The sequence below is a fragment of the Cibotium barometz genome, chromosome 46 (assembly GCF_041138505.1).
Source record: "Cibotium barometz isolate CiBa-2024 chromosome 46, ASM4113850v1, whole genome shotgun sequence".
NCBI classification, from domain to species: Eukaryota; Viridiplantae; Streptophyta; class Polypodiopsida; order Cyatheales; family Cibotiaceae; genus Cibotium; species Cibotium barometz.
The window spans coordinates 39416925-39440308 of NC_141091.1; the positions used below are offsets into that span (position 1 = coordinate 39416925).

The 23384-nt window shown below is 46.1% G+C and overlaps 1 protein-coding gene across 1 annotated transcript in view; it reads left to right on the forward strand.

Moving 5' to 3' along the window:
• Nucleotides 1–1834: 1834 nt before the first annotated feature.
• LOC147612205 (ABC transporter B family member 29, chloroplastic-like) overlaps nucleotides 1835–23384 on the forward strand; it is a 44919-nt gene continuing 23369 nt past the window's right edge. Inside the window, exon 1 of the mRNA XM_086784098.1 lies at nucleotides 1835–2634. Coding sequence (XP_086640224.1) covers nucleotides 1936–2634 — 699 coding nt within the window. The 5' untranslated portion in view covers nucleotides 1835–1935. The remainder of the gene's footprint in view (nucleotides 2635–23384) is intronic.

Sequence of the window (23384 nt, forward strand, 5' to 3'; positions counted from 1 at the left end):
ATCTAAAATGGAGGCCATTGATGGGCTTGGAATAATTGGCTATCTTGTGCTTCTTGCCAGACCCCTTCGAGAGAAAGAATGCCCCCCATCTCCTCCTAACTTTCTGAAGTAATGGCTCGGCACCCTCCAACGGAATGGTGTGGACCCATCCTTGAATTAAACAATAAGATTGGGTCAACAATATCAAAGATTTGTTACTTAGAGTTTCGATTGACCCAAAGCTTTCTTTGATGCTGAATGACATCAGACATCTCGATACTCTGCAAACTGCAACTTCTTCTCATCTAGAGCAAGTAATTGTTAAAGTCTATTTGCTTTGGACTCTTCTTAGGATAATCTGATAGTATTTTCCACTTGTAAACTTAGTACCACAAATTCCATGGAAATCACCGCATCCAGTCCATACACCATGGAAAATGACATCTGCCTTGACTTATAAATAGTTCAAAACACCCATAAAGTAGAATGCAGCTTCTGATCCCAATCTGTCCAATTCTCATTTACTACTTTCTTCATAATTCTTTGCAAGATCTTGTTGAAAGACTCCACCTGCCCATTGGCATGTGGATAGTACACTGTAGACTTCTTATGAATTATCATGTATTGTTGGGTCAACTTTTGTATTATTACATTAAGAAAATGGCCGCCTTGGATGACCAATTCTCAGACACCCAAACTTGGTCATTAGCTCACACAAAAATTTGGCCACTTAATTGGCTTTATTATCCCTTAAAGCTGTGGCTTCTACCCATTTGGTACAAATATTCATAGCGACTAAAATATACTTGATGCCAGTCTAGTGAGGAGGAGGAATATTGTACCCATTTGGTACAATAATCAATAGCCACCACTAAAATATACTTGTTATTGGTCCAGTGAGAGTAGGAGGTTTAAATGGCCCAACAAGACCCCATTTTTGAAAGGGATCCAAAGGTAATACGAGAGTGTGAGGCATCTGATTAGTTTCATTTGGCTAGCCCAATCTTTAAAAAACATCACACTCCACGAGCAAACTTCCAAGCATCTTTTAACATTGTGGGCCACCATAATCTTGCTTAAAAGATCTTCCAGCCTATAACTTTTCCATAAAAATGGTTGCCACTTATACCTCGATGGATCTCCATTAATATTGCTTGCTTATATGATAACACACATTAATGAATAATCTGATCAATGCCCATTTTGTATAATTGTCTAGCAAATTACAAAAAACGTTTTGTTGTCTAAGAGTGCTAATCTCTTCTGGTGATCCCAGTTTATTCCTTCAGAAAACCTACCAGAAAAACAATAATTTCATCATACCAATCTGGGGAACAAATATTTGAAACAGATTTGCATTCGGTAAATGATATGGTATCCCATCTAGTGGCTCCCCCAGCCTTCATTCTGGACAATAAATCTTCCAGTGCATGCTGGTTACTTGGTTTATGAACAACGAAATCAAATTCCTGCAATTTTAGCATCCATCTTGCTAATTTTCTAGCTAATTTGGGCTTATTTACCAAGAACAACAAGGCTGAAAACACTAAAATCATCCAAGAAGACTTGCATAAAATTGACCAAAGATTCATAAAAAATTTCTTGAAACGTGGTTGGGGCATTTTTTTAAGTCAAAAGGTGTCACATTGGAAGCAAAAGCTCCCCATTCTATCACAAATGCCATCTTTTCTCGATCCTCCGAGGCCATTAGATATACTGATTATATCCATTGTGAAACCATCTAAGAAAGAATGCAAAGAAAGAGTGAGAGGGTGAGTTAGACTAAGAGAGTTAGTGAGGGTTAAAGTCAAAAAAAAAAGAAAAAAAAAAGAGAGAGAGAGGTTAAAGAGACCTAGATTTAGAGAGAATTAGATAGAGGGAGTGAGAGATGACACTTGTAACGTGCAAAGGCCTTGATAGTGCATCTACACGCTTTGCTATGGACAATCCCGAGCCATGCTGCGCCTCTCTCCATCGCAATTACGATTCTGCCCTGCGCGCCTCACAGTTCTCCCTTCGCGCCATGCCACTCTCCTCTCTTCACAGCAGAAGGGGCTGCGACGAAGTAAGCCCCATCCTCTCTGCTGGCAGCAGAAATGGCAAATCAGAGAAACGAGGAAGACATTACCAACATCTGCACGTGGCCTCGCCTTCTGCTTTGTAGCCTCTGAAAACACAGAAGAAAAGTTTTCAGAAGCCTCAGATGCAGCTGAGGAAGAGGGGCACCACTGGCACCTGCCCTTGACCCAGACCTTGCCCCTCATCAGGCCTTTCCTGGTGGCCCAATGGCGGCTTATCTTCAAGGCATGGACATCTACCCTCGTCTCGGTGGTGACCCTTATCCTTTTCATACCCCAGACCGGCGAGCTCTCCAGCATTCTGGGGAAAGGAGACCTGCAGAGCCTCGGCAGAAAGTGTGCATTTCTGGCGGTTCTTCTTGCGGCACGGTCTGTGGCAAAGTTCTTACAACAGTCTTTGCTGTGGGAGGTAGCCTTGAGAGTGACCTATGACATTCGCTGCCGTGTGTTCGAGAGTGTCCTGTGCAATGATGCGGCATATTTTGAGAGCAGAAGCGGCGCGCCTTCGGGTGACATTGCTTACAGGATCACTGCAGAGGCGCAAGACACTGGGGACTTTGTGTACTCGCTCCTGGAGGTGAGATCTGCAATTTAGTCTGCCGTAGTCTTTCCTACATATTTTGTTTGACAATATTTTTCTCTTGCTTATTTGAGCGTACCAATGTTTTCCACATGTAATGTCATGGGCATTAGCTGCATCAAATTAATTGCATTCATGTGTGTCTTAGTTTGGTGGGTTCTTTCCTCAACTCTATGTCCTTAGGATGTCCTTCCTAGACAGGGTCTTCCAGTTCAGGTGCCTTGCCTCACACTCGTAGCTTTTTTGGTCCCTTTATAGATGAGGGCTCACCATGAGGGCTACTATTACATGCGTTGTGGAAGCGTGTCTATGATTAATGCTTAGCAACCAAGAAAGTTCCAGTGAAGTCAGGTGAGCCAGCAAGGCAGGCACCCAGAGACAAAGTGACTCCGGGAATTAGTGACAAGGAAAAGAGTGATTTTGGAGAGCCTTAAGCCCAGAAATGCAGCCATGCAAAGTCAGGATGTGGGTAGTTAGGGGCCTCAACGTGCAGCTATGCAGGGTCAAGATGTGCGCAGCACGAAGCCTGGAAATGCAACAGGGCAAAGTCAGGATGTGTGCAAGCAAAAACTAACTTGGGATGACATGACACCCAACTGGTATTGGTACAGTGCAGCAAGCAGACCGGGATGTGAGGCAAGGAGCCCAAGCCCATCTATGCATTATGCAGGTGGACATCAATGAGGGTAAAAGTCAAGTGGTGATCGGGGATCCAAAGATCAAGGAGATCTTGGACAAATACAAAGATGTATTACCAACTAAGCTGCTGTTAGGATTGCCACCACAAAGGACAGTGGATCACAAGATTGAATTACTCCCTGGGCATACTCCACCGGCCAAAGCACCATATATAGATGCAACTAAGTTAAAGGAACTGAAAAACAGGTGGGTGAGCTTATGCACGAAGGGTTGATTCAACCATTCAAATCACCATATGGGGCACTTGTTCTCTTCGTCACCAAGAAGGATGACACAGCTAGGTTATGCACAGATTATAGGGCTCTCAACAAGATTGTCATCAAGAATAAGTACCCCATCCCGGTGATGGAGGATTTGATGGATCAACTAGTTGGGGCTCAATACTTCACACGTATTGACCTTCGCTCGGGCTATCATCAGATTCGAATGGCCAAAGGGGACATTGAGAAAACCGCATTGAGAACAAGGTACTGTAGCTATGAGTGGCTCGTGTTCTCACGGACGCTCCAGCCACCTTCTGTATCTTGATGAATGATGCGTTCAAAGACTATCTTGATGAGTTCCTCATTATCTACATTGACGACCTCCTGGTGTATAGCAAAACTCTAGCAGACGTAAGGAGCATGCCAATAAGGTGTTGTAGAGGTTATGGCAATGCAAGTTGTATGCCAAACTAGAAAAGTGTGAATTCGCAGTGTCAGAAGCGGAATTCCTTGTATTCATTGTTAACAACAAAGGCATTATAGTTGATCCATGCAAGGTGGAAGCCGTCATCAAATGGGCAGTACCTAAGAATGTGAGGGAAGTTTGTGAGTTTGTGGGCTTCACTCAGTTTTGTTGCAAACACATCAAGGACTTTTCCAAAATCATTGCCCCATTGACAGACATCACAAAGGGTCGAAGAGATTTCAGATGGACAGACAAAGAGAACAACGCATTTGAAAAGATGGTGGCACCCATGTGTTGCACGCCTATACTAAAGTTGCCCGAATTCGACAAGGAATTCGAGATCCATACCGATGCCTCAGATGGAGCTTTGGGTGGTGTGCTTTTTCAAGATGGTCGCCCAATCGCATATGAATCCAAGAAGTTCTCAGATGCGGAACAACGGTGGCCTACCCACGAGAAAGAGATGTTCGCGGTGGTTCACTGTCTCAGGAAGTGGTGCCACTACATGTAAGACAAGCACACGAACATCTTCACCGATAACATCTCCTTGAAATACTTCTAGACTCAACCGAAGTTGTCACACAAGCAAGCAAGGTTGCAGGATCTTTTAGCAGAGTTTGACATAGACATCATACACAAACCCGGCAAGTAGAATGTCATACCAGATGCGTTGAGCCGCATGCCACAAGTCAATGCAATTAGCGTGGTGAACAGTGGTTCCTTAGGCAAAATTAGGGCAGCTACCGACAGGATGCAGTAGTACAAAGAATGTTCAACGATTGGCACAAAGGGTAGTTAGCATAGGGGTTGTATCATTTTAAGGACGAATTGTTCTATGCCCACGGAAAAATCAGTGCATGAAGTGCCTAGCTTGAAGGCCAAGTTGTTGTGGGAAGCTCATGATTGCAAACTGGTAGGCCATGGGAGCCAAAAGCGGTCCTTTGAAAAATTGAGTAGATTCTTCTATTGGCCAAAAATGCAAGATGATGTGGTCGAATACGTGAGATCATGTAACTTCGAGAGGGCCCGGGGGTTTCGCAAAACACTTGACCATTAATGCAATTAAAATTGGCCATAGCCTTAAACATATGCCACTTAATGGTCAAGTGTTTTGTGAAACCCCCGGGCCCTCCGGAAGTTACATTGCCCCTATGCAGGGGTTCTTGCCAACACCAATGAGATGCCTGAGAGATCTATGTGATTTTTGCCTTTCCATGCCTTAGACCTCCTTCATATAGGAATAGGATGGAAAGTCGTGTTTAGGTCGGTTTCTCCTTTTTGGCCTACATAATAGTGTCCAAAAAGTCATATTTGGCCTCCAAATTGTGCCCAAAAGGTGTCCCATCCATGGGCACATGTTCCGGGCACTTGTTATTGGCATTAGGATTTGGCCACTTGTTATTGATAATAATAATCCTAATCTAATAGAGTGAGAATACACGAAAGGCTACATCTTGCTTACTGTGTTATATTAAACATAAAATGATAGTCCTTTTATAGGAGACAACCCCTTTACATATTCTAAAGCATATGCTGCCACCACATATGTCCTATGTCAATATGATGCCAAATAGGTGTCACATGCTCACATAATATCTTAAGGGGTGTTCCCACACACAAAGGAACCTACACAATAGATATCTTTACAAGGGGTTGTTCCCACACAACACACACTTTATACAAATCTCCTTTAACATTGATTTTCCCTAACAATCCCTCCCTCAATGAAAAGGAGGCATGAGCCAAAGATAGCCTAACAAAGTGATGGCAGCTATTGGATGTCAAACCCCTCCAAGACTAGCCTCAAACAAAATCTTCCTTTTGCACTGATCTTTGAATGTGCCATCGATGAAGATGAGGCCGTGAAGAGATCCCTCCCATAACTGGAGCTTCATAGAAGAGTGATGAGGGTGGAGAGGATGAAGTGGATGACTGTACTTGCTCCATCAAAAGAAAGGGAAATTACAAGGAGTGATAGCAGCAAATGTGTGTACAAACTTGACCCTTGCAAAGTATAAAAGCGTACTAGATAAGCCAAAAACCCAATAAAACCTTAGCCTGTGAAGCTCAACTTCATACCTCAAAAGCATTTACACAGCTAGCAGTGATAAAGGATGAGATCTCCAGGTGAATATTCAGGATCAGTGTACAAGAGTGGCAGGATTCCAAAGCCAACAAACTGGTAAGGTACAAGATCTAGATGTAAAATAGAACTGGAGCATGTTACTTCCCATTACCTCAGAGTGTTGGCAGTAGAGGTAGACGATACTGCAACTGAACCATGTGATAAACTTGACTGCTATGTTGTGCTGGCAGGAGATAGGAACGAGCAAATTGCTTCTTTGTAAGCTTTGCTATCCATGGAGCCAAACAAGAGCCACCAAGCCAAACTGAACTGCCGTAGAACCAAATTGACTTGATTGGAACCTCAAGGTTGCAAGCAAAGAGGATAGACCTGTAGGGCTACTATAGAAATTGAAACTCGCGGCGGCGGGTGCCCGGGGGACTAGGGCCTTTGACACACTTGTTGATACCATCAATGCATATTAAAACATTTAAATATGGCCACAGCCTTAACACATATCCATCATCACTTTGCATAAAACATAAAGCTGGACAAAACATCCACAAATGCTGCAAATGGAGCTTGCACGAGTGACACTGCATAGAGGCCGGAATGGGCCGACCCCCCCCTTGGAGTATTTTATTACCCAAGGAGAATAATATCATGTACAAGCTTTGAGGGCCTTACTCTCCCCACGGGAGATGCCGGATTATCCATATACAAATGCCATAACACAGCCCAACACGAGGCAACCAAGCCGGAACATAGGCTGTAGAAATGCCGAGCCAACAATATAATCCATATACCTCCGTGTGGGTACTGATTCTTCCCCAAAAACCACGGGTCTTCATGCAATAGAGCTAGTACAGCAAGTACAACTCTCCATTCAGCCGGTACAGCAGGTACAATGGCTGGTACAGCAAGTACAGTGGCTGGTACAGCCAGTACGGTGGCTGGTACAGCAGGTACAGCAAGTACAGAAGCTGGTACAGCAAGTACAGTGGCTGGTACAGCCGGTACGGTGGCTGGTACAGCAGGTACAGCAAGTACAAAAGCTGGTACAGTAAGTACAGTGGCTGGTACAGTCGGTACGGTGGCTGGTACAGCAAGTACAAATGCTGGTACAACACATACAATGGCTAGAAATCATAATAAATGATTGAATACCCTTGCCTTCAGTATTTCTTCGCGATGGAAGCCTCCAAAACAGTCCCCAACAGCCGGTATTCTTCATGGGCAGCCTTCAAGTGAGAGAGAAAGAGAGTAGCCATCATTAGGGAAGCCTTCAACGGTGGTAGAGGCTAGTGTGCAGCAAGAGGGCCTCTATTAATGAAGAGAGAGGGCTCCAATTTATAGATTTGGGCCTCCCATGAGCTAAAATGGCAAGAGAAGGCTACGATGACAAGTGGAGAGCCACACAATAGCTGAAGTGACAAGTGTGAGGCCACTTGTCTCACTTTGATCCTTTTTCTAACAAGTGTCAGGCCACTTGTCTCACTTTGGTCCACTTTCTTGCCACATGTCCCAATCTAAGAGATGGGTCCTTCCATAATCTTTACCTCTAAAAATATCCCAACTGGTAGACATTCTGTCATAGGCACTTTGCCAACTCTTGGTATCTGCTCAATTCCAGATGTAATGACGCGAACAGAATTTCCATCGGAGTCTGGCCAACAATAGCAACTCTCCTAAATTTTAGGAGTGTGGTCCTTTGTATTCTAGGATAATCCCCCATTCCCAAAGCTTGTACTTTCCAAATATTTAAACATCCTTGAGTCCACCAGATCCCTTTCAGACTGGGAAATGTCCAGGCTGGTGACATCCTCCCCAACTTCTTAAAAGTTGTCCGCAACTTTAAGCTTCAAGCCATATATTCAAGATATAATCATGTCACATCGATTGGGCGAGACGAGACAGTCTCAAAAATCCAATATAACTGAAGAATCCATGTCCCAAAGAAATGGGTGAGACTAAATAAGTCTCCATAATACCAATATCAAAATCATGTCCCAAGATAAATGGGCGAGACAAAAACAGTCCCATAAGTCCAGATATCATAATCCATATCCCAAGTAAATGGGCGAGACAAAACAGTCCCATAAGTCCAGATATCATAATCCATGTCCCAAGTAAATGGGCGAGACAAAACAGTCCCATAAGTCCAGATATCATAATCCATGTCCCAAGTAAATGGGCGAGACAAAATAAGTCTTCTGCCAACAAGACATCGGTCCACATGACCCTTGGCATAGACATAAGTCCCGTCATGTCCACTTTACCACTTGCACTCCGTGTTGGTACTCTGACCACACACCTTGGATGAGAGGTGGGCTTACAAGAGACACACAATGAGCCAAAACGGCCGACCCCTCCCTTGAGTAAATTGTATTACTATTGGAGAAATTCAATACATAGCTTCACGGGCATCCATTGCCAAATCCTCCATGCCAATGCATATGAAATTCAGCATTTAGAAAACAATGGTATGTCGATGTAGATCACCAAGGAGCTGCCTTGACGCCCGGCCCGACTTCAGTGCCCATATTCTCTACCATTGGCTCTATGTTCTACCAAGCAAGGTAGCAACATCTTGAAGAGCACTTAGGACAAGAGAAATACTACACAGGGCGGCTAAACAAGGAGTCCTGAAAACAATCACTCGCAGGCATAGATAACCTGGTGTTCCATATGCATTTCTGCTACACATAGTTTATAGGCATTTCGGCCACCAACTCACACTACCCTCTCAAGTGCCCATGTTCCCTTCCATCTGCTCTCTATTGTTCCACCCACACATGGTAGAAACAATCTTCAAGAGAGCACGTAGGACAAGAGAACACTACACAGGGTATGTTGTGCTCCACACTACCCTTTGAAGTGCCCATGTTCCCTTCCATCTGCTCTCTATTGTTCCACCCTCACATGGTAGAAACAATCTTCAAGAGAGCACGTAGGACAAGAGAACACTACACAGGGTATGTGAATCATGAGTTCCATAAGTCCAATGCATCCCAAATAAAGGGAGCCAAAAAGAATAATCCATCCCAGTAAAAGGGAGCCATAAACATAATCCATAAACCTGAGGATGGATCCAAATTCCTAGAAAAGAAGTCCAGGAATCCATAGACCTATACCAAGCCGGAACATAGGCTGTAGAAATGCCGAGCCAACAATATAATCCATATACCTCCGTGTGGGTACTGATTCTTCCCCAAAAACCACGGGTCTTCATGCAATAGAGCTAGTACAGCAAGTACAACTCTCCATTCAGCCGGTACAGCAGGTACAGTGGCTGGTACAGTAAGTACAGTGGCTGGTACAGCCAGTACGGTGGCTGGTACAGCAGGTACAGCAAGTACAGAAGCTGGTACAGCAAGTACAGTGGTTGGTACAGTCGGTACGGTGGCTGGTACAGCAGGTACAGCAAGTAGAAAAGCTGGTACAATAAGTACAGTGGCTGGTACAGCCGGTACGGTGGCTGGTACAGCAAGTACAAATGCTGGTACAACACATACAATGGCTAGAAATCATAATAAATGATTGAATACCCTTGCCTTCAGTATTTCTTCGCGATGGAAGCCTCCAAAACAGTCCCCAACAGCCGGTATTCTTCATGGGCAGCCTTCAAGTGAGAGAGAAAGAGAGTAGCCATCATTAGGGAAGCCTTCAACGGTGGTAGAGGCTAGTGTGCAGCAAGAGGGCCTCTATTAATGAAGAGAGAGGGCTCCAATTTATAGATTTGGGCCTCCCATGAGCTAAAATGGCAAGAGAAGGCTACGATGACAAGTGGAGAGCCACACAATAGCTGAAGTGACAAGTGTGAGGCCACTTGTCTCACTTTGATCCTTTTTCTAACAAGTGTCAGGCCACTTGTCTCACTTTGGTCCACTTTCTTGCCACATGTCCCAATCTAAGAGATGGGTCCTTCCATAATCTTTACCTCTAAAAATATCCCAACTGGTAGACATTCTGTCATAGGCACTTTGCCAACTCTTGGTATCTGCTCAATTCCAGATGTAATGACGCGAACAGAATTTCCATCGGAGTCTGGCCAACAATAGCAACTCTCCTAAATTTTAGGAGTGTGGTCCTTTGTATTCTAGGATAATCCCCCATTCCCAAAGCTTGTACTTTCCAAATATTTAAACATCCTTGAGTCCACCAGATCCCTTTCAGACTGGGAAATGTCCAGGCTGGTGACATCCTCCCCAACTTCTTAAAAGTTGTCCGCAACTTTAAGCTTCAAGCCATATATTCAAGATATAATCATGTCACATCGATTGGGCGAGACGAGACAGTCTCAAAAATCCAATATAACTGAAGAATCCATGTCCCAAAGAAATGGGTGAGACTAAATAAGTCTCCATAATACCAATATCAAAATCATGTCCCAAGATAAATGGGCGAGACAAAAACAGTCCCATAAGTCCAGATATCATAATCCATATCCCAAGTAAATGGGCGAGACAAAACAGTCCCATAAGTCCAGATATCATAATCCATGTCCCAAGTAAATGGGCGAGACAAAACAGTCCCATAAGTCCAGATATCATAATCCATGTCCCAAGTAAATGGGCGAGACAAAATAAGTCTTCTGCCAACAAGACATCGGTCCACATGACCCTTGGCATAGACATAAGTCCCATCATGTCCACTTTACCACTTGCACTCCGTGTTGGTACTCTGACCACACACCTTGGATGAGAGGTGGGCTTACAAGAGACACACAATGAGCCAAAACGGCCGACCCCTCCCTTGAGTAAATTGTATTACTATTGGAGAAATTCAATACATAGCTTCACGGGCATCCATTGCCAAATCCTCCATGCCAATGCATATGAAATTCAGCATTTAGAAAACAATGGTATGTCGATGTAGATCACCAAGGAGCTGCCTTGACGCCCGGCCCGACTTCAGTGCCCATATTCTCTACCATTGGCTCTATGTTCTACCAAGCAAGGTAGCAACATCTTGAAGAGCACTTAGGACAAGAGAAATACTACACAGGGCGGCTAAACAAGGAGTCCTGAAAACAATCACTCGCAGGCATAGATAACCTGGTGTTCCATATGCATTTCTGCTACACATAGTTTATAGGCATTTCGGCCACCAACTCACACTACCCTCTCAAGTGCCCATGTTCCCTTCCATCTGCTCTCTATTGTTCCACCCACACATGGTAGAAACAATCTTCAAGAGAGCACGTAGGACAAGAGAACACTACACAGGGTATGTTGTGCTCCACACTACCCTTTGAAGTGCCCATGTTCCCTTCCATCTGCTCTCTATTGTTCCACCCTCACATGGTAGAAACAATCTTCAAGAGAGCACGTAGGACAAGAGAACACTACACAGGGTATGTGAATCATGAGTTCCATAAGTCCAATGTATCCCAAATAAAGGGAGCCAAAAAGAATAATCCATCCCAGTAAAAGGGAGCCATAAACATAATCCATAAACCTGAGGATGGATCCAAATTCCTAGAAAAGAAGTCCAGGAATCCATAGACCTATACCAAGCCGGAACATAGGCTGTAGAAATGCCGAGCCAACAATATAATCCATATACCTCCGTGTGGGTACTGATTCTTCCCCAAAAACCACGGGTCTTCATGCAATAGAGCTAGTACAGCAAGTACAACTCTCCATTCAGCCGGTACAGCAGGTACAGTGGCTGGTACAGCAAGTACAGTGGCTGGTACAGCCAGTACGGTGGCTGGTACAGCAGGTACAGCAAGTACAGAAGCTGGTACAGCAAGTACAATGGCTGGTACAGCCGGTACGGTGGCTGGTACAGCAGGTACAGCAAGTACAAAAGCTGGTACAGTAAGTACAGTGGCTGGTACAGCCGGTACGGTGGCTGGTACAGCAAGTACAAATGCTGGTACAACACATACAATGGCTAGAAATCATAATAAATGATTGAATACCCTTGCCTTCAGTATTTCTTCGCGATGGAAGCCTCCAAAACAGTCCCCAACAGCCGGTATTCTTCATGGGCAGCCTTCAAGTGAGAGAGAAAGAGAGTAGCCATCATTAGGGAAGCCTTCAACGGTGGTAGAGGCTAGTGTGCAGCAAGAGGGCCTCTATTAATGAAGAGAGAGGGCTCCAATTTATAGATTTGGGCCTCCCATGAGCTAAAATGGCAAGAGAAGGCTACGATGACAAGTGGAGAGCCACACAATAGCTGAAGTGACAAGTGTGAGGCCACTTGTCTCACTTTGATCCTTTTTCTAACAAGTGTCAGGCCACTTGTCTCACTTTGGTCCACTTTCTTGCCACATGTCCCAATCTAAGAGATGGGTCCTTCCATAATCTTTACCTCTAAAAATATCCCAACTGGTAGACATTCTGTCATAGGCACTTTGCCAACTCTTGGTATCTGCTCAATTCCAGATGTAATGACGCGAACAGAATTTCCATCGGAGTCTGGCCAACAATAGCAACTCTCCTAAATTTTAGGAGTGTGGTCCTTTGTATTCTAGGATAATCCCCCATTCCCAAAGCTTGTACTTTCCAAATATTTAAACATCCTTGAGTCCACCAGATCCCTTTCAGACTGGGAAATGTCCAGGCTGGTGACAGAAATACACTGAAAAAGCACAAAGGCAAGCTAGAATGCCTGAAGATGGATTGGCAAGCTGAGAACAAGGAATTTGGTGAACTGAGATGAGAGACAATGAGAGGTCACACAAGCAGGAGCCTTCAAATTGGGGGAAGAGCACAGAGAGTATAACCCTAGCAGCAAGACTGACAGTGTGTGCAGAGCAACTACGAGAGGACCTCCAGAGCAAAGTAGTGTACTGACAAGAGACCTCCAAAACACGAGAGGCAAGACTGTCTTTCAGGCCCTCTGTGTGCTTGGCAGGTACAGTACGAGATCGTGAATATGGACAGGACAGTGTGCATGTGGAGAGCACCAACAAACGGGAGGCATAGGTGTACAAATCCATGGGATCGACCGACACAAGAGCACTAGTGAATGGGCGGGAGCAGGGCCATGTCTACAAGGACACAACATTGCAGGATTGCACAAAAGAGCAATGGCGAACGGGAGGCGATAGGGCCGACAGACGGGAGTGGCCATGACGCCCAATATGTTGCCCCCCTATAGGGCCAGGCCGGGTGGCGGTGGAGCACTGCTAGCCAAGGAGGACGGTGTGAATGCGGGGCTCTTCACCTCTGCCAGTGACTATGTCAGGGCCGGTCGGACTTGCTTGCAAAGTTGGGTGCCAAGGTCAGGCAAACCCACCTCACTGCCATCCATCGATGACCACCTCCAACAGTGGGCAGTACAGATATGGACTACCACAGGGCTGAATTTGAGCCGATGGAACGTGGTTTGGCTAATGGGCTGATGGCAAAGGACATGAGTTGGGCAGTGCTGACAGGAGAAGAGAGGGTTACCACAACTAGACAGGAAGGCTCTGATACCAATTATTGACATTAGGATTCGAGCATAAACCATAAAAAGAAGCATAAATGATTTGATAATAATAATCCTAATCTAATAGAGTGAGAATACATGAGAGGCTACATCTTGCTTAATGTGTTATATTAAACATAAAATGATAGTTGTTTTATAGGAGACAACCCCTTTACATATTCTGAAGCATATGCTGCCACCACATATATGTCTTATGCCAAATATGATGTCAAGTGTCCTCAATAGGTGTCACATGCTCACATAATATCTTAAGGGGTGTTCCCGCACACAAAGGAACTGTTAGATCGCTGTTGTAACACCGCTACGGGCGCTACCACAGGAGGGGACGGCCTCTGGTTCACCACCCAGCCATAGAGGAAGAATGAGGATTGCCCCTCATCCCCCAGGCTATATAGTGTGTGGCCTGCCGCCGTCGACACTAGCCTGGCCGCCCATGATTACGCACGGGCGTCCTCTCCCACTGAACCCCGGATGGCCACGTCTTTGGCCATCCGGTCTGCCGCGTCGGTCACAGGCGTTACAGCTTACGTGACATTACCCCCCCCTTAAGAAGAGTTTTCGTCCTCGAAAACAAAATGGGAAAACCTCTTGGAAATTGCACTACGGCGTTCCCAGGTAGCTACCTCCTCATCCCTATCTGTCCATTTAGGGGACGGCCTCTGGTTCACCACCCAGCCATAGAGGAAGAATGAGGATTGCCCCTCATCCCCCAGGCTATATAGTGTGTGGCCTGCCGTCCACACTAGCCTGGCCGCCCATGACTACGCACGGGCGTCCTCTCCCACTGAACCCCGGATGGCCACGTCTTTGGCCATCCAGTCTGCCGTCGGTCACAGGCGTTACAGCCTACGTGACAGGAACCTACACAATAGATATCTTTACAAGGGGTTGTTCCCACACAACACACACTTTATACAAATCTCCTTTAACATTGACTTTCCCTACACACACTTTATACAAATCTCCTTTAATATTGACTTTCCCTAACACTTGTAGGGCCTCAAAATTAGGCCCAAATTTGCCTCGAAATCTGCCCATGATCTTGCTATCATGTCCATAAGCATTGGGATTAACGGATGCACATGACATCCTCTCCTGCTAAGCTTCGAGCACTGAGGTACTCCATACGCCTTTGCTCCGATTGCGTTCCGGTCCAATTGAAGACTCCACTTCATATCCTTTGGCTCAATCCCCAATGAAAGGGTGGTATGCAAAGCTTGGGGGCAAATCAGGATCGGCCCGCTCTCTTAATGTTTGATGATTGTGCCACGGATAACTTCATCTCCATGCAAACGGCTACCAGTTTGGCCATTGATATAGGGGACTTGGAACCCAAATTGAGGACAAAGCCACCTTTGTGGGCAAAGAGGTGCAGGTTACGCCTACCATAGACACGCGCCGTGTGTATATTCAAGTGTAACATGTAGTGGAAGTATTCATAATTAAGGATTCTGTCACACAAGTCTCACACCGCCTTCTGTATCTTGAGTTTCGCGAGTTTAGCAATCCACTTTTAGGACTTCAAACTTTAAGAGATTTAGAGAGAGAGAGATAGAAACTGTATGCTAGATTGGGTCTTGAATTACCCACGGAAGGGCCCTCTATCCCGTTACCGGAATAGTATTTGCTTTTATTACTTTGAAGAGAATGACTTTGGACTGACGATAAGCCAAACGTAAGATCTCGGAGGACCAAGAGTCAGGCTGAACTGCACACGACTGTAGAATCACCAATAATGACCAATCTCAAGCCTATGCACTCTTCCCAATGGAATGTAGGAAGGCTGCAAATCTGAGGCTGAGATATGGGCTGTTTGGGACTGGTTCTAGGCTGTGAATGAATGCCGAAAATGAATGTATGAATGCGTTTTACCTTCATCGAAAGGGATGTAGCAAAACGATGAGTGTATGGATGCTGAAAACTCTGTAGATGCTGAAAACGCTGAACCCTGAAGGGGCTGAATGCTGATTGATGCTGCGTTTTGTTGATGATGTGCGGAATGGTCCAAGCGTTAATGCTCCTTGTGCTGAAGGATGAAGCGCTTGAAGGCTTGTGGCTGATTGATGATGAATGAGCAAGTGATGCTATGTATATGGGTTTGATGCTGGTTGGCTGGCTACAGAGCTGGCCGACTGCATCATAACTGCTACACGACTAGATATGAGGTGATAAATGCTGAAATAATGATAATAAAATGCTAGACAATATGCTAAAAATGTAGAATAATGCTGAATAATATCCAGATGCTTCTACCATGGTCTATGTGGTCTTATGTGCCTATGGGATGGATGATATGCAAAATGCAACCATTGACTGATGCAGACCCTAAGGCTTCTATGACATCTATATGCATGAATGATTCTCTCCAAGTGGGTTAAGGGACTTCTATGGTTGAGGAATGACCTACGTAGCTCGTGCTTGACATATCTTGGACTAAGGATTACAATGGGGTCACAATGTACGATAAATATCAATCCTAAAGGGTTCTAATAATGTACAATGTTGCACTGACGATGAGGAGCCATCTTGTCACCATGCACTACGGTGCAGAGTGCATGTGACATTCCCTTCTGCTTAGCTTTGTGGCGGGTTCATGGCTTCCAAGTAGTTCGCCAACAACTATGGGTACTCTTGAAAGAACTCCTTGTCTAGCCAAACGGCTTCGTGGGTACCTCGATCTCGGAGCTTCATGTAGAATTGACATATTCTTCGACCGGAACCATGCTTCCAATGATGAAGAAGGATCTGCTCAGGCTCAATGACTTCTGATTCGTCTACCATGTCTGGCTGCTGTTCCTTTGAACGATCAAACACTTTTGGTTCAACTTATGGTTTTAGCCAAGAAACATGGAAAACATCATGTATCGTCCAAATGTTAGGCAACTTTAACTTCATGGAGACATCACTTATCTTTTTAACTATAGGAAAGGGTCCAAAACTACGAAAAGAAAGCTTGGGATAGCGTTTGCCCACTTGTTTCAATCTCTCTTTCATGATGCGCAAATAGACCCAATTCCCTGCCTTGAAGTGGACATCTCGCCTAGATTTATTCGTCTGTCTGCCATAAGCTTCCTGGGCTTTGGTCAAGCGGTCTTTAACTGACTCAATGATGATTTCGGAAAATGCTTTCGTCGTTTTGTTAACCTCGAGAGATGGAGACACCATTCTCGTCAAAAGAGAAGAGAAACGACGACCAAAGGCTGTCTCATACGGAGTCCGTTCGACACTAGATGAATAAGTATTGTTCAAGATGGCTTGGACCAATGGAAGATAATGTTTCCATTTGGACTGCTAGTCATGACAATATGACTTGAGAACATCAAAGGCCAATTGGTTATAGATTTATGTCTGGCCGCTTGTGTGTGGATGGAATGTACTAGATAAATGTAACTTAGTTCCAAAGTTCTCGAATAATGCCCTCCAAAAATGCGAGGTGAACTTGGAATCCCTGTCTAATGTAATGGTGCTAGGCAAACCACAGATGGGGTACTAATGCTTGACAAAAAGGCGGCCTACGTCCTCAGCTGTGGCCGTATGCTTGCATGGGATGAGCATGCAGAACTTACTGAAGTGATCCACAATGGTAAAACACTAAGTGTTACGGATCTGGTGGATGCTAGTAGAGGCTCTACAAAGTCCATAGAAATGTCGATGAAAGGTCCGTTGGGGATAGGGAAAGGTTGACGTAACCCAACCTTCTTTGTATGTGGAACCTTAACTTTTTGACAAATCTTACAGGCTTGAACATGTGAATATACATCACGCCTCATTTTTGGCCAATAAAAGGACCGTTCCAATTTTTCGAGAGTATTGTTGATACCTCTATGTCCTCCAACTAAGGAGTCATGGGCATCATGGAGAAGAGCTGCCCGCTTTTCTCGAATGACACAGAGGCGGTTCTTGTAGAGCAACCAACCGTTTTGCACTGAATAATGGCCAGGCTCAGAGGTGAGGGCCAAATTGTATTGAGTACCAAACTCAGGGAAGTCGACATACTCATCTTTCATGCTATCTATGTCTTTCCCAGTGATTTTGAGAATAGCAAACTCCTGCATTGCTTGGATGCTGGTCTTTCAACTAAGAGCATCTGCGAACTGGGTTATGCTTACCAGGGATGTACTCGATCATTCCTCCAAATTGTTGGAAGAGTTGACTCCATCTGGCCTGCCGATCACTCCATTGGGCACTTGGCATGGTTTGAAGCCACTTGAGTGCTTGGTGGTCTGTTTTGACTGTGAAAACTTGTCCATAAAGGAAAGGCTTCCAATGTTTGAGCGTTGTGATCACACCCAAAAGCTCTTTGTCATAAACCGAATAATTCTTTTCGGCGACATCCAACTTTCTATTTTAGTAGGCCATGGGTCTATTGTCCTGTAGGAGAACTGCACCTATGGCTATATTGTTGGCATCGGTAATGACCTCAAAAGGTTTATCCCAAGATGCTAACTTCAAAAGAGGCGCTTTTGAGGCAGCTTTTTGGAGTGCACAGAATGCATCAAGTGCCTTGTCTATGACTGAGACTTTTTGTCTACGAGTCTTCACCCCCTTGAGCAAGTCGGTGAGAGGTGCTGCAAGGTTGGAAAATTGGTGAACATGCGTGCTGTAGGCTTGGCAGAGACCTACGAAAGAACGGATCTCTTGGGTGGTCTGAGGGATATCCCAATCCAAGATCTCTTGAACCTTTGAGGGGTCCAATCGAATCCCATTGGAAGCGATGATATAGTCCAAGTATTGAACCTTTGAGGGGTCCAATCGAATCCCATTGGAAGCGATGATATAGTCCAAGTATTGAACCTTTGTAACGCCGAAGATAGACTTTTTGGCGTTTATGTAGAGCCCATTATCTCGCAAAAGTTGCAAGACTTTCTCCACATCTTTCTCATGCTGCTCTGCAGTGGCTGAGAAGACAAGTATGTCATCAAGAAATATGAACACACACTTACCAATGAGGATTGTGAAAATCTTGGACATCATTTTATTGAAGGTTGCGGGTGCATTGGTAAGCCCAAAAGGCATGACTACGAACTCGTAGTGACCACGCTCTATCCGGAAAGCTGTTTTTGGAATGTCAGCTTCGAAAATGCGGACCTGATGCTAACCACTCTTGAGGTCGATCTTAGTGAAAAACTTTGCACCGTCTAAATGCTCCAAAATGTACTCAATCCTTGGCATAGGAAACTTATTCTTAATGGTGAGTTTATTGAATGCCCTGTAGTCTACACAAAGGCATGCAGACTTGTTCTTCTTTTGGACAAATAGGATGTGTGCAACAAATGGTGAGGAAGAAGGCCGAACAAATCCAGCTTGGAGAAGCTCAGATAACTGCTTTTCTAGCTTGCCCTCTAAAGTCTTGGAAAGACGATAGGAAACCTGCTAGGAGGTTCTCATTCATGGACCAAATCGATATGATGGTCCTCAGGATGGGATGGGGGGAGACTTGGCAGGAGATTGTTCCTAAGCATAATGGCCTGATGTCTAGCCAGGAGGTCTGCTAATTGTGGAACTAGGGATGAAGATGAGATAGCTGCCACCAATGAGGTAGAGGCTGTCTGAGCACGAACATAAAGCAGTGCTCCTTCCGCTCCCTTGCGGATAGCTTGTCGGGTCTGGAGATGAGAAATCAATGGGATGCCAAGAATGCTTCTATCCCCACAAATCATGACGGGCTCAGGAAAACCTTTACAGATAATAAAAGTGTCCTGCCCCCAATCGGGAATAGGCTCATATTGACGAAACCACTGGATTTCTAAGATCACGTCACACCCCAGAAGAGGCGAGAGAATGAAATCTCGTTGGAATGAGACCTTTTGAACTACAAAGGCAAACTGTTGTGCCTTTTGGATGGAGCTGGTGCCTGAGATGTTGAGCCTACCTCTACCCGAGATGGTGGAGTTGGCACACTTACAGAAGGTTGGAGCACAGCCTCAATTTGAAGGGCAGCCTCCTTTTTCAAAGCAATGCGAAGTGCCTCTTTGAAATTACTAGGATCCTTGCTATGAACTTTTGCACGCAAGCTAGGATCCAAAGCCATGACAAACTTGCTCATCTTAAGGTACTCCATTGCCAAAGCATTTTTAGAGTCCCTTGTAGAAGATGATGAAGAAGAAGTAACAACATGTGAGATATGTGGGTGCGGAGACCAGGTGTGAACCCATCCACATCCAAATGATATGGCACTAATGTGCAGCTCATTTTGTTAGCCAACTGGGGAGAGATGGCGTCCTCAAAACTACCCATGTCAAATAGGACTACAAATTGTCGGTCCTTGACAGAGCCATAAGCTCGGATGAGGCTTTTTTGTGGAGCGTCGCTCTCACCCTCTTGCTTAGCATCAAATACCACAGATGGCATAGGATGCATAGAAGGTAAAAGCTGAACTGCATTTGTGGTAGTAGGCGGGGCTGGAGGAGTAGGAGATACTGTGGCAATTGTGGAAGAAGGGGCTTTGGAGGCTTTCTCCGCTTGCCATTTTTGGTAATCCTTCTTGCCAGGCCCAATGGTATGACAGAAAAAGCATCTGTTTTCTGACTGGTATTTCCTCTGCTCCTCTGGAGGAAGATAGTCTCTAGTGATGCGTGCTTTAGCCTTTTCCTCAGGGGTTTTCTTAGGCTTGAAGTCCTTATCCTTCTTCCCCCTGAACTAGAGCTATTACTGCCGTTCTTCTTAGTATCTTTAGAAGATGCATTACCTTTCCCTGGCTGTGCAGTAGGTTGCTGTTGCTGGGGTTTGGTACTAGACTGCAACGACTGCTTAGGCTTAACTCCGTTCATCTTCATTTCTTCATTTTGAGCCAGAGTCAAAGCCCGGTAAGTATTGGGTTCAAAGTTGCGAACTGTGAACCGGATGTTAGGATCTAATCCACGAATGAATTGATCCATCTTGGCCTGCTCAGATAACCCTAACTGTTGTGCTAAAGTTATAACCTTGCCGGAAAATTGAAGCACGGGTGATCCGTTCTATCTGAATCCATAGAACTCATCTGCTAGGTTAGTCAAATACTGTGGAGGGAGAAATCTGGTCTTTAGGACAAACATATCCCAGTGAAAAGCTGTGATACCTGTGGTCGGATTTGTATGAAGACTAGACCAATGCTGCCACCAAGTGACTGTCTCGCTCGTAAGGTGGGGAGCCGCAACGTGGACTCTATCTTGAGGATCTGTAATCCTAGCTAAGGAAAATGAGCATTAAATTGATGAATGAATTGATTAATTGCTAAATGATCACACTTACCATCATACTTACTAAAATTTGGTTGAGTTCGGATGACGGTAGTCGATGTTGCAGGATGCTGGCTGGTGGCACCTATGGGTGGGGAAACTGAAGAGAGGTGTTGATACCTCAGATGTATGGCCTCCTTTTCCCTTTGGTGTTCGAGTAACATGCGCTCTCGATCGAGCTCTCGTTGGTGCTCCCGAGCAGTGAGTTCAGCCTGACGCCGGTCTTCGTCGATCCTGCGTTGGGCTTCCTCATAGTCTCGTCTATCTGCTTTTTCTTCCCGCCGTCTGGCCTCATCCTCTCATCTTTGGTGTTCCATCGGAAGAAGAGAGTGATGAAGTCGGGGGTAACTGGAGGTGTGGGTTTTGTTGATGTTGCCTCCAAGAGTTGGAGACGCTCTGTCACGATTGTGACTAACTCTCTTAATCTCTCCTTAATTACTCATTAATCTCTTATTAACTGAAAGGACACCTGTGAAGGGTCACACCCTTACACATGGGTCACTATCAAAGGACATGTCTATTCATTAAAAGACACACCTCTAAGTCCAAAGGACATAACCGTTGACTCAAGAGCCACACCCCTTCCCAGGGATGTGTCTCGTCACTTGTACCCTTTCGGCCTCTATTTAAGAAAGGCCCTTGTCTCAATGCAAACATCTCAATCTTTCTATCAGCATTTGTCTAATGTTTGTTAATTAAGTCTTAATCATGTTAATAAATCTATAAAAGCTTTACAGTGGTATTAGAGCAAAATTTTTTTTTTCCTACCCGTGGGTTGTGAAACCCTCACCCTCTCCGCGGCACTCACCCTCTCCTCGTCCACCCCTCTTCTCGGTGTTGTATGGAAGCAGCGGAGCGATGGTGGCCTTGGCGTAAAGCTTTGTCCATGGTGATGTAAAATATTTATTTCTTTTTTTCCCCGTGGGTTTTGCGGGCCACTTAGCCTCTTCACTCGGTGTTCTCCCCCCTCGACAACCCACACGTGTGTGGTATGGGAGTTATGGAGCAATGGCAGATCTGGCGCACCATCCTCCTCCTTGCTTTGCTCGCCCTACAGGCTATGCGCCCCCTCCTCGCTATGAGCAACTGCCAGCCTTGAGCGCCCCTAGCTGCTGAATATCGACTGCTCTCCCCTCCTCGCTTCGGGCGTTGCAGGCTGTGAGCCCTCGCTTGTTTCATGTAGCTGCTGACCAAGCGCCCTAGTCGCCGATTCGTGGTTGCTGCCACCTCTTCGCTTTGCTGGCGGCGCCCCTACGAAGCGGCGCACCCATACGAAGCGGTACCTCTTCGCTTTGCTGGTCGTCACCTTTTTTTTTTTTTTTTGGAAAAACGATCCTTCTATTAGTTAATGAGAAAACGCCATAAGGCTACAAAGCTCACCTCACAAGGAGGGATAATAAACATAGTGAACACCGGAGCTCCACCCCCGTGTGGCTGGCCGCTCTCTGGGGGGGGCTACCTAGTAGTACATGCGGGAGGTGAGAAGAGCCAAACTGGAGGCCTGTAGTGCCAAGTGACATCCTCGCCCCTCGCGATGAGGAAAGGGCCAGGCTGCCAAGTGCGGAGGAACGCCTTGCGGCGACCTCTCATGCGATCCGAGTCGCCCTGAAGTTTCCCCCAGTGTCCTCTCGAGGTGTGAATGATGTCCACCCAGAGGGCCTGTATGACCTCTGCCGATGGAGTCGCCTGGTGGTCTATGGCCTCCCTGCATCGGGCTCTCCATATGTGCCAAGCCGTCATGCTGCTGATCATCTCCCATCTGTGCCCGTCCCCCTCCTAAGACTGCCGAAGAGAAGTCTGGCGTCAGAACCACCGCCATCGCCCTGTCAGAGACCTGGATGGTCACACTGCCAGGGACGTCCTCGTATCCAAGGGCCGGGCCGCTGTCCGTGGCCCAAGCCACCGCACCCCACGTCGCCATCATCTCACCTGGCGAGCCTGCAAAAACCATCCTGAGAGCGCGCTGCCAGACCTGCTGTGCCTGTGGGCAATCCCATAAGCAGTGCCGCTGCGACTCCTGTGCATAGCCGCACCGAGGGCAGGACGCTGGGTGTCTGCCAAAAGCTAGCCAAGCCCCCACAGCCAGTCCTCTATGCGCTGTAAGCCAGAGAAAAAGCGTCACCTTCCGGGGCCGGAAGCTGGCCCAAAGGCGCTGCCAGAAGTCCCTAAGGAAGGCATGGGAGAGCCCCTGTCGCCGCCAATGCTCGGCTGCCGCCGGGGTGCCCGCTGTCCTGTGCCTCTGGATCCGCCGCCCCAGCCTCGCTGTGTACTGAAAAAAGGGGGTGCCTAGGCTGGTAGGGGCCGAGTAGGGATCTCGCCAAAGCCACTCGCCTGGATCCCACTGAAGGCGAATAAGAGGCCTGCTGTCCCAAGCCCATAATCTCCAAGAATAGTCCTCCCCTATCGAGGCCGGTGAGGGGTCTACATGCCACTGTCTCTGATGAAAGCCGACCACCCGCACCCTCTGAAAGATACAACCCTGAAACTCATCCAAATCTAGTCGGGTCCTCTGAAGCTGGCCTCCCTCTCCCACCTCGAAGGTGAGTGGGGCGACTCTCTCTGCTGAGCCGCAGACCGCTAGAAGGATCTCATGCCGAGTAAAGACGCCCATCCACTGTGGAGGTGGAGGGTCTTGTACTGGAGTCCGCCAC